The sequence below is a fragment of the Chiloscyllium plagiosum genome, chromosome 19 (genome assembly GCF_004010195.1).
Source record: "Chiloscyllium plagiosum isolate BGI_BamShark_2017 chromosome 19, ASM401019v2, whole genome shotgun sequence".
Lineage (NCBI taxonomy): Eukaryota > Metazoa > Chordata > Chondrichthyes > Orectolobiformes > Hemiscylliidae > Chiloscyllium > Chiloscyllium plagiosum.
In genome coordinates, this window is record NC_057728.1 from 18,154,949 (window position 1) to 18,173,279 (window position 18,331).

General features: G+C 40.7%; 1 protein-coding gene across 7 annotated transcripts in view; it reads left to right on the forward strand.

Annotated features, from left to right (window-relative positions):
• The window catches only part of prr5b (proline rich 5b (renal)), a 124,161-nt gene extending 109,452 nt beyond the window's left edge, over positions 1 to 14,709 (forward strand). For 5 of the 7 annotated variants that reach the window (XM_043709219.1, XM_043709221.1, XM_043709215.1 and 2 more), the window contains 2 exons: positions 11,387 to 11,525; positions 13,827 to 14,709. In XM_043709219.1, the coding sequence (XP_043565154.1) occupies positions 11,387 to 11,525; positions 13,827 to 14,422 (735 nt within the window). In that variant the 3' untranslated portion in view covers positions 14,423 to 14,709. The remainder of the gene's footprint in view (positions 1 to 11,386; positions 11,526 to 13,826) is intronic. The other 2 variants (XM_043709216.1, XM_043709218.1) reach the window with 1 other exon arrangement.
• Positions 14,710 to 18,331: the final 3,622 nt, after the last annotated feature.

Consider the following 18,331-nt stretch of genomic DNA (forward strand, 5'->3'; position numbering starts at 1 on the left):
AGCTGTCTTAAATGCCTTTTGTGTGGCTTGAATGTTACATCCATCCTAATCCCCTCAATCTGCTTATTTTAACAGTCTATAGTCACTCTTCACATTCTACATCACACGTAATCACTGAATAACCAAAATTAACAACTTTCCGTCAGTGGAAGAACTGGGATGATTTATTGTTAGCTATTGACTTTTTTCCTGTTTAGGGGATTCTAACCTCTAAACCGCAGAGAATGATTCCAATACAAGGCAGCAAAGACTTCAGATTGGGAGCAAGCAGATTCTGCTGAGTAAGCAAAGAATTTCTGCAACTCACAAAGCACTAATGTTTAAGTTAACCTCACTTTCTGTTCTTGTCTCACCAATCCAACCTTCCGATAGGTGATGAGTGTAAAATGTACCACTACCAAGCTAGTTGATTGCTAATTGGTCATCCTCTGGCATTAATGTGGGAAGGACTTTTCAGGACACAGCCTGCCCCAACCAGCAGACTTTATTGGATATCATTGGTGTGAAGATCCTGGTTCCTTCTCTTTCTCTGGAGCACTGAGCTCATTGTATTGCCTGGTATCACTACACGAGCTTGGTACACAATGGAAGCTATTCCTGATGCTTTTCCATCTTAGAGCCACATGAATTTACCTACAGAATCATTGGAATTTCGTCACATAACTCTTGAGATGGTGGATTGTTATTTCCCCCGGAACTGGTGGACAGTTCTTCACAGAATCCACTCACCCAGTATTACAACAGTTTCAGTCAATCTTAATAAACCTTTAAAATGGCAGCCACTCACTGTGTGCACTCAGTGCATTTGTGAAAGTAGGTATCCTGGGGGGATTATTTATTTACCATTTAGGGGTTATAAATGTATTCTATCCTTGGATTTCAAGTTGTCTTAATTTCATCCCAGACAATGCAGACTGTTTTCCTGGCCTCAGGCAACACAATTCTTCAAGAGCTAATATCAGAAACTAAGGTAAAGTCCTATTTTGCCAGGTTTTCATCCTTTCTTACATTCCCCTGGGGTTTTGAGGCTTTCCTGTGAGGATTGAGATGAAATAGTTTTAGAGATATGTCTCCACTTGAAGGCATAGAAGATTTCACTGTGATATAATGGCACATTGTTAACTTCAATTTTGAATGTGGATGTTGGCTAAGTGCTTGTCTCGGAGGTCTAGACGTCTCAGGGGGAGGGGGGAACGGAGTGGTGTGGATGAGTCACAGACTGGATGGAGGTAAAAGTGTTCTTTGAACTTCAAAGTTTGGGAAAAGTTCTTTGAACTTTTGATCTTTCTGGAATGTTGAACTCAGTACCTTTTGGTTTATCAGATGAGAATCCTGTTGAGATTTGTAGCAGAATGGTTTGTGTTTTGGTATCGCTAAGTTATATTAATGGTATATTGCAACTGGGCCTTGTTTTGTCTAAGTAAAACAGCACTACTATTGTGGGAAAGGTTACAGTAGTGTGCAGGAGTGTTTAGTATCAAAAGCTTGTCGGTTCATGTGTAGCTCTGATTGATTGATTGATTCAAGCTCTTGAAGCATACGTCGTGTCCCTACCTCTGGGGTAAAAGGTTTGGGTTCAATCCTGCCTACCCCAGATGCATCATATGTTTTGATTAAAATATTTACAGGAACACTCAGAAAAATTTCAGAAATCTGCTCATCCCTGGGTTCCCATTGGTGAACTGTTAGAATTTGCTTAAGAAACCTAAGGTTTACCTGACTGTTCAATGAAGTGTCTCCCTCCCAGAAAGACTGTAGAACCATTCAGTGCCCAAACAAGAGTCAAGCAATAAACCGAGCTGAACTTACCATATAAACAAACTTTCTATCAGGTGTAAGTCCCAACATGGTGCTAACACTGGCAAAGAAGCAGCACATCAGCACGGTTGGACGGTGGGGAGCAACTTTTCTTGCATAATGCAGAGAGGAAGAAAAGCAATTTGAATGAATTTCACATTGTTGTGATGTACTAACCTCTGGCTTGCTGTTTCTCAAGGGCTAGTGTTTTCATGTGTACAGCCAGTACAGGGCTGTCAAAGATTGCTAGCAAACTGCCTTCACTACTGGCATGTTTTTCCCACCTTGAAAGAGCAATTACAGAAGATTGGGAACAGATTGTTTGCTTGTGTCCTCAGCTTTCTACTGGTCTGTATACTTAAACATAGTACAGTAATAAACTGGAGTGAATTGCTGCCATTGTGTTATATCCCAGTGGTCGGTTAAACTACTGCACTGCTTCATGCGCACTTCATTGTTTCATTCCGTCTTAATGGTGACCTCAAGAGACCTTTGCCTCTTTACTCACACACACACATACATCCTGTTAGTCCAAGGTGACAGGAAGATTGCAGTTAGTACAATTGCACAGCTGTACCTCATATGATACTTTCTGTTCAGTGGTTTCTAAGAGGCTCCAGTGAAGTCGATATTTTTACTATTCACGCAGAAGATGTGAAGTAAATTTTGTAATACACATGACTGTGAAACTATCAGCTTTTGCCACAATAACTTCTGAAGTTGACTGCAATGTCTGGAATCTGACATGCAAGTTAAACCTGGAAATCTGGAAGTTGCTGTTATAATTCTAATCTATTCCGTAAAGATCATTGTTAAACCCTTATAAACTACCATTGCTTCAAAGTCACCAATCTTTTAAATCATGCACAAAATTGTGACAAACAAATTAGGGGTGGCACAGTGTCTCAGTGGTTAGCACTGCTGCCTCACAGCAGCAGGGACCCGGTTCAGTTCCCACCTCGGGCAATTCTCCCCACGTCTGCGTGGGATTCCTCCGGGTGCTCTGGTTTCCTCCCACAGTCCAAAGATGTGCAGGTTAGGTGAATTGGCCATGCTAAATTGCCCATAGTATTAGGTGGATTAGTCAGGGGTAAATGTAGGGGAATGGGTCTAGGTGGATTGCTCTTCGGAGGATCGGTGTGGACTTGATGGGCTGAAGGGCCTGTTTCCACACTGTAAGGAATCTAATCTAATCTCCATAGCATGGGAAAAGCTATTTTTACATCCATGTAATGTAATCTTTTTCAGTTCTGATGTTTTTTTAAAGTTTGCGATGTTGCAACTTCTAATGTGTATGTCAAATCATTTGTTTTCTATAAACTTAATCCTTCACTGTTTAAAAAAAGTAATTAGTGCATTTTCCTTCCTGTTCTTTGAGTATACTTAAAAATACCTTGCTTGGTGTCAGCATTGTTGCTGGAAACCTGGCAATCTGCATCAATGACTTGGATAAAGAGACCATATTTTATTATAATTCTATTTTCTGATGACAGAAAGATGAGAAAGTTGTGAAGAGAACACAAGGCATATACAAAGGATTACAAATAGGTTAAGTGAGTGGGCACAAAAATAACAGATGGAATATAACGTGGGGGAAATGTGAACTTGTCTGTTTTGGCAGGAAGAGTAGAAAGAAAGGATACCACTTAACTGGAGAGAGATTGCAGAATCCAGTGGTACAGAGGGATCAGATAGGCTTGTACACAAATGCTAATGTTAGTTTGCAGATGAAGCAAGTAATTAGGCTACTGGAATGTTGGTGTTTATTGCAAGAGGATTGGAATTTTAAAAAATAGATTTTTGCATCAATTAAACAGAATTGGTGACATGGAACTGGAACACTTTGTACAATATTGGTCTTTGAGAAAATACATCATTGTGTTAGAAGTGGTTCAGTTAACTGATTCTGTGATGTTTGGATTATCATCAGGGGAAAGGTTGGACAGTTGGACCTGTCTCCATTGTTGTTCATTAGAAGAATGAGGAATGACCTTATTGAAACCTGAGAGGCTTGATAAAGTGGAAGCTGAATTGATGTTTCCCCTTTTAAGAGATTAAAGTTAGAGCTTACTGTTTTAAAAACCAAAAGTTTCGATTTAAATAAAAGCAAACTGCTGGAGATCTGAAATAAAAACAATGTGCTGAGAAACTCAGCAGCCCTGGCAGTATCTGTGAAGAGATAAACCAAGTCAATGTTTTGAAAACTGTATAACTCTTCTTTGGAACTGGGAGTTGGAGCTCAGCTTCTGCATACATTACCAAAGTTCCACTGCAGAGTCACACCAGCCTCGGAACGTTAGCTCTGTTTTTCTAGCAATTGTTTTTTATCTCCTGCTTAAGATGTAGGTGATTTTTGTTTCTCAGGGTCGTGAGTCTATGGAACTACCTCTCCAAGAGAGGAGTGGAGTCCGGGTCACTTTGTACTTTTAAGACTGTGTTTGGTCAATCTTTTGCTTTGCAAGGGAAAATAGATTGTAGGCAGCACTCGGAATAGCCTTGATCTTTTGAGAAGGCTCAAGGGATGGTCTGCCCTTGTTTAAATTTACAGACTCCCCTTTCTTGATTTCCGTAGTTTCAAACAAATATAGGCCCAGAAAAACCCATACCATAGATCTCTGAGGTGTGATTACTGTCTGAAGTGTAAAACGTGGGATTTATGAGAGTGACACTGAGCTAGAGGCATAACTTGTTAATCATGGACTACAGAATTGGATTTAAAATTTCACCTATGATATTCATACTTTGGTTCTGTGCCCTCACCCCCAGTCAATATAGTGTTGAGCAGGCAAAAGTCAGCAGTGCCTTTGAGCTGGAGTTCATGGTGCTCTGAAAATTAGTCTCTGAGGGAGCTTGGCAGAGATTTTGGAATATTTGCAGGCCCCTGACTGTTCTCTCTCACACAGGAGCCATTGTGTGCAGCCAGGGGAATTGGGTTTTGTTAGCACTTTATTTTGTCTCTGCAGTCCAGCTTTCCTTTCTTTATGTACAAAGCCTTCCTACGCTGGAAAAGTCTTTGCAACAGTCTCTATGGTGCAAAGAGTGTGAGGTACCAAAGGGCATGCACATTAAATATCCATTTAGCTTCCATGTAGAAGAAATGTAAGGCTCTCAATATAAACAGCATTTTAAAACTGAGGCTGTTGTGTTAAAGTGGAAAACAATGCATTTCACTACCTCATCACTGATGACTATTTGATATGTCAATATGAAACAAAATATTCATTGTTAATTGATGTTTTTTCTCCTCTCTATTTCAATCTGGAGAGAATTATTTTGGCCAAAGGATCAAGATACTAATTGGTGCTGTGCTAATAGGACACATCTGTTTGAAAGGCTGTTTTTAACACACCATTTTGATCCTAATTGTTGTTTATCAGAACATGGGCTTGCTAAACCTGAGAGCTGCAGGATTACCACCCGAGTGCTGATTATCCACAATTTTCATTGGGAGCATGAGCATTTAAGCCTTATAAACACTCTGCACACATCCAGGCCAATTCAAGTTATGGAAAACTAAAATAAGGACAACAATTTCAGGACAGAGTAAGTTGAGAAAATTGAGGATCAATCACATTTCAAACAGAAATAATCAGCATTTTTCAGTTTTGCTGCATCTGAGCCACAGCAATGAATGAAGATAACTTCCTGGTGGATAATTAGGTTGGCCAGCAAGAGGCCAGCTCTAAATCTGTAATATTAGCACACCCACCCACCCACAATAGTTAACGGGCAAGTCTTTTTTTTAATCATTCAATAGATGTGGGCATCGCTGGCCAGGCCAGCATTTATTACCCATCCCTTAATTGCGCAAAGGGCAGTTAAGAGTCAACCACATCACTGCTGGTTTGAAGTCACACATTGGCCAGACTGTGTAAGGATGACTGTTGCGTTCCCTAAAGTGAAGAGATAGGTCTTTCTGACAATCAGCATTGGATTTGTGGTCATCATTAGACTCTTAATTCCAGATTTTGATTGAGTTCAGATCCCACTATCTGCCATAGTGGGATTTGAACCCAGGTCCCCAGAATGTTATCTGGGTCTCTGAATTAACAGTCTGATGAAAATACCATGAGACCATTACAGTCAGCCACAGGTTACTTGTGAAAGGGTTTCCCCTCCACAGTGTAGGTCAGGCAATGTCTCATTTGAACATTTTGAAAATCCGTCCGTATCAATGAATCTCTAACAGCGCTGTGGGCACCCCAAGGACTGCAGCAGTTCAAGCTCACCACCAGCACCTCCAGAGCAATTAGGAATAAGCAAAAAAATGCTGGCTTAGCCAATGATCCCTATATTCCATGAATGTATTTTTCAAAAATCTGCATGGATTAGCTCTTTCCTGAGGCTCTTTTTTTTCCTTTCTGCTACCTACATCAGGAGCTTCCACTCCAGGAAGGCTGCTAATCATCCACTGCTGAAGCTTTCCTATTGGCCCTTTAGCATTGGCACATGTCGGCCGTCCATTAGTGGGTGGCATTTGTGTCAACTGACTGTCCTTCGACCACCTTGAAATTTTGTCAGACATCAGCACGATAAAGGATCAGAAGCCAGAAACAATTCTGGCGTCAGGATCTGTCCCAAAATTGAAAATTCAGCACGATAGCTATCTGTATTTGAAAAACTTGATAAAGTGACTGATGTATTATTCATGCAATCAATGTCCATTCCACAGTTAGCCATCCTGGGAACAAAGCCATGTTTAATAGCATCAATTGTTTCAGATGAGCCAAATGGCTTTGCTTGTACTGGGTCATACTCAACTAAAAAAGGTGCAAAACTCCTTTTCAACGAAACAGAATATTTCAGCGCCTCCTAATTATTGAGATGTTGACTCAGTTGCAGCTTTCAATTCTACCCAAATTTTCTGTAGCATTGATTTTCCCTTAGCTGTTTTCTCCAGTTCAGTGTGCAGTTGTGGAGACCAGATCACAATAATTTTCCTCTGCCACAATATTGTTCCTCTGTTAGCTCTGCCTACTCAGTCCATTTACATTCCTTCCTCCGTCAAATGAGAAAACGGTGAATTCCTCTTTGCTTTATACATGGATGAGGACAACAGATCGCTAACTACTAAAATAAACAAAACCTGAAAAAAAATACATCAGAGAAAAGTGCATACTATAAGTCAGCGTGAGAGGGAAAAAAAACAGCAGGATGCATAGGAAGAATGGGAAAGTTATTAACATACCAGGTCGGTATATAAATGCAATTGCGGTGTTAAACTATTACAGAGAGTGGGACAGGATTGGGGGCCAAATATGTTGATCGTTTTGATCCTTAGAAATGATAAGCAAATGGGAAAAAGTGAGTTGAAACCTGGATAAAATACATTATCAAGCTCAATTGCAATGCACTGTTCTGTTCTGAGGCTAACTGCATTGACCCCTCTCTGTCACAGCAGAAATGAACTGACTCCAGCACATGTCTGAGATTAAACATTCCTTCTTCTCTGTGGTTGAGCTACTTAATGGATACACTTATTGAACTGTTAAAGCAAGATGTGATGTGTAACTCAGAGTGAATAAGTAAACACTTGTTTACATAAATGAAGGGTAATCAGTAAAGTTACTGATTTCAAAATGTCATCTCTATTCAAGGATTTTCTTTATCTTGTATCACACTATACTGTTAATCAGTGTGCTCCTTTGTTTGTGAGATGTACCTACTGTAAAAACGAAATACACTTCGTGATATAAGTATACTTGGGTAAGCTCGCGATAATTTAAACAGCAACCTTCATGGGCAGTTTCTGTGTGACCTTAAAGTTTAAGTTGGCTGTTCACAGTTTCTGTACACTGCCGTATGGCAACTTCCCACTAGTCTTTCAGAATATCAGCACGATCAATGGTTTCCACAAATGCGCCTAGAGTTTAGTTAAAGCAACTATTTTCTCAATATAAAAGCAAAATACTGCAGCTGCTGGAAATCTGAAACAAGCACAGGAAATGCTTGAGAACCTCTGAGGAATTCATATCAAACATGAAATGCTAACTCTGCTTCTCTCTCTGCAGATGCTGCCAGACTTGCTGAGTTTCTCAGTAATTCTCTTTTTTTTCTTCAATTTTCTCAGTGTATCTAATACAACAGGGGCAGTTAGTCTGTTTTCTTTGCTTTCTTAGCTAATATATAATGCCAGTTACAAATTGAGCCACTGAGATTTCAGCAGCTGCTTTCCTGACTTTTTGGTGTACAACACACATACTGGAGGATAATTGTCCTCTTGACCTGTAAAGGAGCCAGTTCCTATTTCAATTCAATTACTGTTTGGTTACTTCACAATTTTGTCAGTTATGGTTCTAAAGCTTTACAGCAATAGGAGAGAGTACAGTATTCCTGAGGAGAATTGTATGAATGAAAATATTCCAGTAGAGTAGGACCATCATTTGCAAAGTGCCACTGAGGCTGTACTTAAAGTAATTGTAAAGAAAAAGTGCTGTCCTTCCTTTTCATTACTATGTCAGTTGGCATGATGAATGATATTCATGTTTGAAGTCAAGAGAGCCATTTCAAGCTGAAGACTCTGTCAAACAAGGTGCCAACGAAGTGTGGTTACTGTCTAGAAGCCAGTAGCTAGTGGTTAGTTGTGACTTAAAAACTCTCATGATTTATAAGATCTTCATTCTCATCTGTTGTAGAGATCAGATACGACGGGGTTTGTTTCTTTGGTGTCTGGTTTTTGCAGGAGACAAAACAAAAGCTTAACTTGTGTAATGTTCTGTCGCAAATATATCTAGACTCTAGTTTTCTTAAGATTTGCAATTGGACTCCCTCAACATTTTGAGTAATCAAAGTTTCTTTTTAAAAGCCATCTTGAATTCTGATGCAATAAAATCAGTTGTGTTTTTGATGTCTGGACTGAGAAAGTGGGAGGAGATTCAGAAAAACGATCACCAATGTCATTCTTTGTCACGTTTGCGCCCGCACAAAGGGTACATCTACTGTAAGGAATGAGGATTTCAGCTGTGTGCCTGAGATTGAAGATGGTCTCACTGAAATGAAATTGCATGAAATTAGTTTATCCAGTTTTGTAAGGTTTGCAGCGCTCAGTGAAACTTGTGCAAGTAATTTTCAATGTTGTAATTTTCATGAAGCGACAAAGAGCCATTATTCAGGCGTCAAGGATGGCTTATGTTGGAAACGTTCCAGAAGTTCAAAAAAACACGTGAGGTATCTGGACCTACAGTTTGGATATGTCTGTGAGGCTCATTTGAAATTTATGTGAGTTATGTTAAATTTGGCCCCAGAATGCTAGATTTGGAGACTGATTTCAAAGGAGAAAGATTCTATCACTATGCCCTGATCATTTTAAAACTGCATAATATCATTAGAAAAATATTTATAAACTACTTAGCAGAGCAACTCTCAATTTATTTACCAGTCGAATTTATAGCAGCTTGTTCTTTGGCTGTTTGGAAGTTCAGTTTTCATAAGTGCCAACTGTTTGCCAACTTTTGCCCACAGTGCTGACCTCTGTTAATGGCCCAAATGTAAAACTACTTCTGCATATCAAAAATGGACCCACAATCTAAAATATGCTTTCTCCTGTACATGCAGGACATTTCAATATGGAAGAGAGATTGTGCAATTTAATGGGAAACTGGTACAATGTTTCACTCTGCAAACTCTGTGAATGTTCACTGGCGTCTAAACTGAAAAATGCAAACATAAAGAAATGATGAAAGATATAGATTTACTGTGTGAGCTACAGATGTAAAGGACAGTGGTTAGCACTGCTGCCTCACAGTGCCAGAGACCCCGGGTTCAATTCCCGCCTCAGGCAACTGTCTGTGTGGAGTTTGCATGTTCTCCCTGTGTCTGCGTGGGTTTCCTCCGGGTGCTCCGGTTTCCTCCCACAGTCCAAAAAATGTGCAGGTTAGGTGAATTGGCCATGCTAAATTGCCCGTAGTGTTAGGTGAAGGGGTAAATGTGGGGGAATGGGTTCTGGGTGGGTTGCTCTTCGGAGGGTCGGTGTGGACTTGTTGGGCCGAAGGGCCTGTTTCCACACTGTAAGTAATCTAATCTAATCTAAAAAGATATGTGTTGACATGATGCACCAGAGACAGATAGGGAAAATCCATTCAAATACACCATAAACAAGCACAGAATGCTAGAGAAACTCGACAGGTATCGCCACATCCTTGGAAGAAAAGCAGAATTAATGTTTTAAGTCTAATATGACTTCTTCAGAAATGCAAAGCGGAAATTGTATTATGGTCAATTGTACCCTATTAGACATGCTGCTTCCAAATTAAAACACTACAATTCTTGGAGGTGCTATTGTAATCCTTCAATGTATTGTAACTTTTCTCCCATTGTCACGGTATTTCTAAACTAGAGTTTTACAAAAGTAGATGCTTTTAAATAGAATTGAGGCTTTACAATGATATTGCACTCTTTGTATAGCAGTCGCATAAATGTTAACAACTTAATTTGACTTTATTCAGCCTCTTGTCAGCTGCTACTCCGATGTGAGAGTGTGGCAGTTTTCTGTGTTGTGACTGGACACATTTTGCCTCAGTTTCTTTAGCCACTATAAGCACAGCCTGCATTGAGGATGTATTTCCTTCTGCACTGTTCATGAATATTGCAAAGAACTGACCATACTAAACCCTTCTCTTGCAGTCTTTGAGCATTGCAGAGAGTTGCTGTCATCCATCTCAGTCAGACTAATCCATTACGGGTGAAAATAATATAAGCCACATGTCTGGCTCCTTATTAAATATGCCCTCAAACATCACAAGCGTAGAGTATGTGGCTGCAAATTCCAGTCTTCGACTTAAATATGCAACTGACATTCACTTTCTTTGGATGAAACGTGGATTAAATTGAGAATTCCCAGTGTGAACGTGGCTATGATAAATATGTACAGAAATATGAAACAGCATTGTTTTTGAAGGCCTAGAGTCTTTTTGTACAATGAGCTTCTCCTAATGTCCGAAGAACAGTAGCTAACTTAATTATACACTGTGGAAGGCCTCATTTCAAGTACTCTCTTTCCCCCTCCCTCTCTGTCTCTTCTGCCCGCCTCTCTCTCCCCACTCCCTCTCTCTCTTTCTCTCTTTCCCCTTCTCTCCCCACTCTCTTTTTCCCCTCGTCTGTCTTCCCCTTGCCCTCTCTCTCTCTCTCTCTGTCTCGCGCTCTCTCTCTCTGTCTCGCGCTCTCTCTCTCTGTCTCGCGCTCTCTCTCTCTGTCTCGCGCTCTCTCTCTCTGTCTCGCGCTCTCTCTCTCTGTCTCGCGCTCTCTCTCTCTGTCTCGCGCTCTCTCTCTCTGTCTCGCGCTCTCTCTCTCTGTCTCGCGCTCTCTCTCTCTGTCTCGCGCTCTCTCTCTCTGTCTCGCGCTCTCTCTCTCTGTCTCGCGCTCTCTCTCTCTGTCTCGCGCTCTCTCTCTCTGTCTCGCGCTCTCTCTCTCTCTCTCTCTGTCTCGCTCTCTCTCTCTGTCTCGCTCTCTCTCGCTGTCTCGCTCTCTCTCGCTCTCTCTCTCGCTCTCTCTCTCTCTCTCGCTCTCTCTCTCTCTCTCTCTCTCCAGTTCGGATGGTGAGTGATAACTTCACAACGTGAGCAGGCTAGTAAACTGATTTCTTCTATTTCAGGGAGTTCACGAATCTAAGGGTGTGACAGGGGATTACCTCCGGCTCGAGTTGCTGATACAGAAGGTGGTTTCTCCATACCTGGGAACGTACGGAGTGCACACGGTGGATGAACAAGCTACACACTCCGCGTGCCTTCTGGGTAAGAACATACAGAACTAATTTCTCATAACTAATTACAAACTATAAATCATTGAGAGGGGGTGAAGTAATTTGTAGAAAGGTTTCATTGAACATGATTGGAATAGATGAAGTTTAGAAGAGAAATCCCAAATATGTGTAAGGCTGTTCACTGGATAAAGGATATTGATAGCTTTTTGAACAATTAGGGCATGATGGTGTTACACACCTTTTGGGTGGAACTCGTTCTATGTTATGCTAATCTGTTAGAATGCTAATAGTGAAACATGTGACATGTGTTGCTTACTGTAATCTGGCCTCTGACATCTTCCAAAACTCAGCAAACATAGGCCTCATCTGATGTCCCCTTTCCAATAGTCCACCTATTGCTCCTGCATGTTAGACCTGACATTTTTAAATATACTTGGTCCTTTGGATATGTGTTGCACTGTGTTTTGCAACTTCCTGAACTCAAGGTTGATTGGGTTCCTTTGGTCACAACACTTCAGAAGTGTGTGGATGGTCAGGATTGAGAATGATCTGTATGTGCATGTGATATGTATGTTGGGGCTTGGTGAGCTCAGTCGGTAGAATGGATGGTTTGTGATGCAGAGTAATACCAACCATTCTGGTTTCATTCCCGCAGCAACTGTGCAAGTCCCAACTTATCAACCTTGTCCCACTCCTGAGCTGTGGTGACCCTCAGGTTAAATTCATTACCAGACCCTCGCTGTAATGAGAGAGCAGCCCTATAGTCCTCTGAGACTGTGGTGACTTCTCATGGATAGGTATGTGACCTTAAGAAAGATAAAATTATCCTTTGGTCCTAACCCTTCCTCAAAAAATGCATATGTTTTCCTTATTGGTGTTTGTAGTTTAAAATTTTCTTATGAAGTTGAATTCAACTCTAGACTCGAGGGCTGAAAGTCTGAATGTAACCTTGCTGCTAGGTTTAAATGTTAATCATGTCCTTTTCATTGATTTGTGTCCTTTTTGAACATTTTGACAGTATCTATCCGTAAATCATTTTATTTATTCATGTCAGGCAACATTGCATTTTCTATTCGAGAGTGATCTAGCAATCTATTCTAGGCTTGTGTTGTTTCTGTCGCCACTCTCAATAGAATGACTGCTGTCCGTCAGCTAAGCTTCCCTCCACATTTTGTATGTTTCTTCCTATCTTGCCTTCTGCCCTTATTCAATCCTCATTAAGTTGTCATTGATTACCATTTGCCTCGGATCTTGCCCAAATAAATGTTCTGAGCTGCAGGTTGCTCTGTACCACAAATTTTTTTGTTTTCTGTACTGCCCCAGGTTGTTTTTCCATCTGAGCAGACTGATGGCCACTCCCTATCTGAGCCAAGATGCTGACCAGCAGTTCTGCCTTGGTGGTCACTCAAGTCATCAGACTCCTCTTCCAAGGTGTTCCGCCTCTACCTCCTTCCCTCAGAGTCGGTCTCTCATCTCCTGTGCCTTCTCTCACTGTAGCCTCACCCTCAACAGGCTCCATAACAAATCCTACCTTGTGGGCCTCAATCTATCTGGTGCTTTTCGAGCTGCTCTCCACAATTTTTGCACAAGTAAAAAAGCAATTAAAAGGAAGTTTAGGAAAATAAAGCTGTCTACAAAGATTAGTTAAACAAACAGTTGATTGAGCACAGTTTGTGAATTCCATATAAAAATACTAAGAGCGGGGATGTTATGGGTAGGTCATGTTAACTGTTAGCTGTATATTACAATTGAATTATTCTTAACTGTAAAATGGATGGGAAGGGTTTTTACAGTGGGAAGGACAGAAGAAATGGAGGTTAAGTTTTCTGGATAACTTAGCAACCAAGTAGAGCAAGGTTTTGGGGAAAGAGAAATAGGATGTTGTTTCTTTTTTTAAAAAAACTGAAAGTTGGCACCTGATTTGAGGAGGCCCAAGGAAAAGTGAATTGGTGATGATACCAAAGATGGCAAATTTCTTATGAAAATCTTTAACGTTGTTGTTCAGTGCAATTATTATTTCATTGGACCAGGCTCCATCCAAACCTACAGGTGTGATTTCATAGAGATGCCTCAGTGAAACCTGAAGTGTGTTCCGCAGTCTGAGCTCTGTGAAGCCTCTCCCGTTTTGAACTGGAATTCATTCATTCATTGTGGTTGTCAGTAATGATGTGTTTCAAAAGGCACAACTATGTAAGCTTGAGTGAGTGTGTAGTCAGGTTTGCTGTTTATTTTCCTTCTGCAATCTCAGTCTTGGCAATGGCCTTGTTTTCCACATTGCTGATTTTTTTTAGGTTGTTGTTGCTAAAAGAATCAATTGTGTATTTCTCTTCAGCAGAGAAACGATTGCTTCCCCGCTGTTCCAAGTCAAATGAAATTCTGACCAAGAACCCAGTGGTGCGCTCCAAGAGCTACAACAATCCGATGTTAACCCCAGTCGCAGAATACGAAAGCGAAGGAAGTCTGGTCAATGGCACAAGTATCAGAAGGCACTCCGTATCAGAAATGACAACTTGCATTGAGTCTGATGGCTATTTAAATCTCAGTCCCTGCGTCACAACCCCCATTGTAGACCCAATGTCAGTCAACACTGCCGCCGCAGCACAGAATCACTTGCCTGGAGAGCAAGAGCGAGCGAGCATACGAACCATTAATGAACTTCTCCAGTGCAAAACGATGAGTGAGCCCATCATCAGCCAGCAACAGGATTGTTTCCTCGTTCAGGCCCCGAGAGGTGACCAAGACGATGCCTTTAAGTTATCGAGTAGCCCTTCCATGACACCTGCGGCATCGTCCAGTCCTGAAAGCACAGGAGACAATACTTTGGAATCAGTGGGTACAGACTCTGAGGGGATTTTTCTCGACTTCGGTCACAGATGTTCCGAGACGCCAACATACAACAGAGAGTTGAGCAGACAAAGTGTGGTGTGACATTAAGAACAGCAAAACCAGTAATGCAGTGACGCAATAAAGGAAAGCCCCCACAACCACAGCCAAGCTGTCACTGTTGCAGTGCCAGTTATTAGATGTTGAAGTGTTTTTAAATTTGTCAAACTGAAGGAGAAGATTTCTGATACACAAGTTGAATTCAAAGTATGGACCATTGTTAAAACCAGCAACACCTAATGTCTACAGCAAATTTGTAATACAGTAGCGCCTCGACTTGCGAACTTAATCCATTCCGGGACCCGGTTCGCGAACTGAATCAATTTTTCCCATTGTTCGGATAGCGTAAGAATGCTTGGACAGCTGTTCACAGCGCACGCGCCAAAGACGAATTGAATGAGATCACGCGGGGCCCGAGAGCTTTTGCATTCAACAAGCGCATAGCAAAGCAGAACAATGAAACCACGTGGTCGCACACGGGCTTTTTGCGTTCGTACCTTCGTTCGTACCTTGAATTTTGTACGTACGTTGAAGCAAAAGTTACGTACAATCCTGTTCATAAACCGATTTGTTCGTGAACGGGGTTTTTCGTATGTCAAGGCACTACTGTATATGTAAAACCCAGCCAAAACCAACAGAAAGAGACAAATTCCTGGTTTCGCCATTTCTCCCATCTTAACACTCCATGAATCTGTAGCTTTGCAGAGCAAAAGACCACAGACATATTTCTGCAGTGCACAGACTCAAATCATATTAGATTATTCTCAGTTATTGCTTTTTCTGGCTCTGTGTTTTTGCTGCAATTTCAGTTTTTGACAGATTTACAGAGAAACAGAGCAGTGGACGTTAAGCAGCGGAATAGTTTAATTTCTTTTGTTCTTTCTTGGCATGTGAGCGATGCTGATCAGGCCAGCATTTATTGCCCATCCCTAACCGTCCCTGAGCTGTGTAGTTTACTTGACCATTCCAAAGGGCAGTTAAGAATGAACCACACATAATGAAGTCTTCATTATAAAACAGCGTTCACAGTTCAGTATGTATTTCAAAACAATAGTCTAATTGGTGTTTCCCAATTGAAACATTTTGTGACCAAATGCTTTCACAAGTCACCTTCCTTTACCCATTGAAAATTACACAAGATTTCCTCATGTACTTCATTTTTCTCATAGTTTTCAATGATTTGCACATTGGACTTATAATTTGTAGATTTTTTTTAACGCTTGTGATTTGTAGAATAATTTTAAGTTTCATCTTTAAACAGGCATTTCATCTGGATAAATCTATTGTGTAAATCGTGACTATTGAGAAAAGAAAAGCCTGCTGACTCTCTGATTTAAAAATACTGAACAGTATCTAAAGAAACCTTCCATTGGGAGATATCAGAGCTGTTAACCTTTTGAGAATTTGACCAGTGCTGCCTGGGCTCAGTATCATGATTTGCATTACCTGGTACATGAATGGGACCAATAGATCTGTGAGAGCAACATAAAAGGGAGCTTGATTCAAATTTCAGAGAGAGCCATACATTTAGTAACAAAAGTGTTTAAAAGTTGTTGGCAAGAGCACTGATGTTTCCATTTACAAGAAGTCAGGTTCTCCTGTTGACACTGCTTGATGATTTGCTGTGCTCTTCTCATTCTGATGCTGCAGTTTAAAGTGCAGAAGATTCCCTGTTTAAGTGCTGTTGGATTTTACATGGGATACCTCTGATAGAAAGCACTTTATAAATTGAATGTAACTGAAGAGTAGGGGCTGAGAAAAGCTGGATTTAAAAAATCCCCACACGGAGTTTCTCCAGGACAAGCAACGAGAAATGCTTCAGTCCATTTTTACCCTGCTCAACCATCCCTAAAGTCAAAGACTAATATATCAATCATTACTGGATAGTTTATCCAACACAAAGCAATAAAGGAGACCTAAACACAATCAAGTATAAAGTCTGGTGGGCCAACCAGTAAGGAGTTACTGAAGCAAGAGTTAAGTTCATTAGCTCAGTGGTGGTGGGGAGCAGAGCTCTTTACCAACTCATCCTTGGAGATGGTGCATTCAGAATGTTTTTCTTGCCTCATCACCAATTGTTTGTAAAGGTTATAAGTAGGAATGTCTAGAACAGTGTATTCATGTTTTAACCATTTTATCCCCTGTCCACCTCCCACCATGCTGTACTGCCTGAAAATGTTGACCGTTTTCTGAGTACAAAGCAGCCTCTGGCATTATCATCAATCACAGCACACACTCACTGGGTATCAATGGTAGTCAGGAACAGAAACTAATGAGTATCAAACCCAAGTGGGCACCATTACACCCGTCAAGATCATTTAATACAACTGAGACTGGTGATCAAACCCTGGAACCCTCCTGGTTTGTCAGGGTGCCATCTGTAGAGTGGTTGATGGAGTCTTGATGTCATTGTTGACCCTACAGTGGTTAGTTAGATTTTGACAAGACTTTATTCTAGCCAGTCACCATTTTATTTTACTTCATTAAAGATGCATGCCCTACCACACATACTGTTCCGTAGAAATAAGTTGCAACAAATAAGCTCAGTAAAGACAAGTTAGCAGGCACTTTGTTAATGAAAATATTTGTTTGAAGGAGTCCTTTGCTTATTTTCATTACATTCTGCAATAGTTGTTAATAGGCCCATTCAATAGAGGCTATTTGTGTATTTTCTACGAATGTGCAGCCTTATGGGGCTTATGGTATTTGCAATTGTAAACTGTTCAATGGATTTAATATCACAAGAGCCATGGATATTAATGAAAAGTAGATCCTACTTAAGTCTTCACTTAAGAACATCTGATTGATAAATACATTCTTAAGACAACTGACTTCATATGAGATTGCTATATATCCTTGCCTGTATTATAAATGTTGTTTTATCATGTAAAACAGCAAGTTTATTGCTTTAGCCCATAAAAGTCAGCAGACTTATTTTTATTTAAGAGAGCTTGCACTAACAAGAGTAAAAATATCCTCTTTTAACTTGCTGGTTTCATGTTATTTGTTTCCTTTCTCATGGTTCATATTAGTGTGAGTTTCCATGGGCATCCTTTGTACCTAGCAAATGGTGATAGGCTGTTTGATCATGCATGCCCACAATTTCCAACATTGATCATTGCACAGTAGTGAGGAACAAGAACTCTGGCTATTCTTTCCCCACCTGAGCTCAGGGATACAGAGATCAGCAGTGAAACACTACGACATAAAAATGTTCAAACAGATCTGCAAACTTTTCCCTATTGATTTTGTTTTGTTGACTTCAGTCTTTAAGTTTGCTTTCACAGTGAATACTGACAAAATTGTTAGGGAAGTAAGATTGGACAAGGAGGTAGATGAATGGCTGTCCCTTGCAGGAGCTACAATTCTTATCCTCATCCAAACACTCAAAATATAACAGCTCCGAGATTCTTCAAGTCATCTTTGCCCAGTGATGGAATTGGCACTAAAACCAGAATACTGTGTGCAGTTTCGGACATCTTATTTAAGGATGGATGTAAATGTTTTGAAGGTGGTTCGTGGATGCACCTAACTTTTTCACGCAGAGAGTGGGGCATTTATGGAATGAGCTGCAAATGATACTGGTGGAGGCTGGTACGTTTAAAAGGCAGCTGAATGGGTATATGAATGTGAAGGATTTAGAGGGATATGGGCCAAATGCTGGCATAGGGACAAGGTCAGATTGCGATGTGTAATCGGCTTGGGCGAGTTGGACAGAAGGATCTGTTTCCGTGATATATAATTGTAAAATTTTGCATCAGTGTTTATTGTGGAAAAGGGCATGGAAGATATAGAATGTAGGGAAATAAATGGTGACATCTTGAAAAATGTCCATATTACAGAGGAGGGAGTGCTGGATGTCTTGAAACACACAAAAGTGGATAAATCCCCAGGACCTGATCAGGTGTACCCTAGAACTCTGTGGGAAGCTAGGAAAGTGATTGCTGGGCCTTT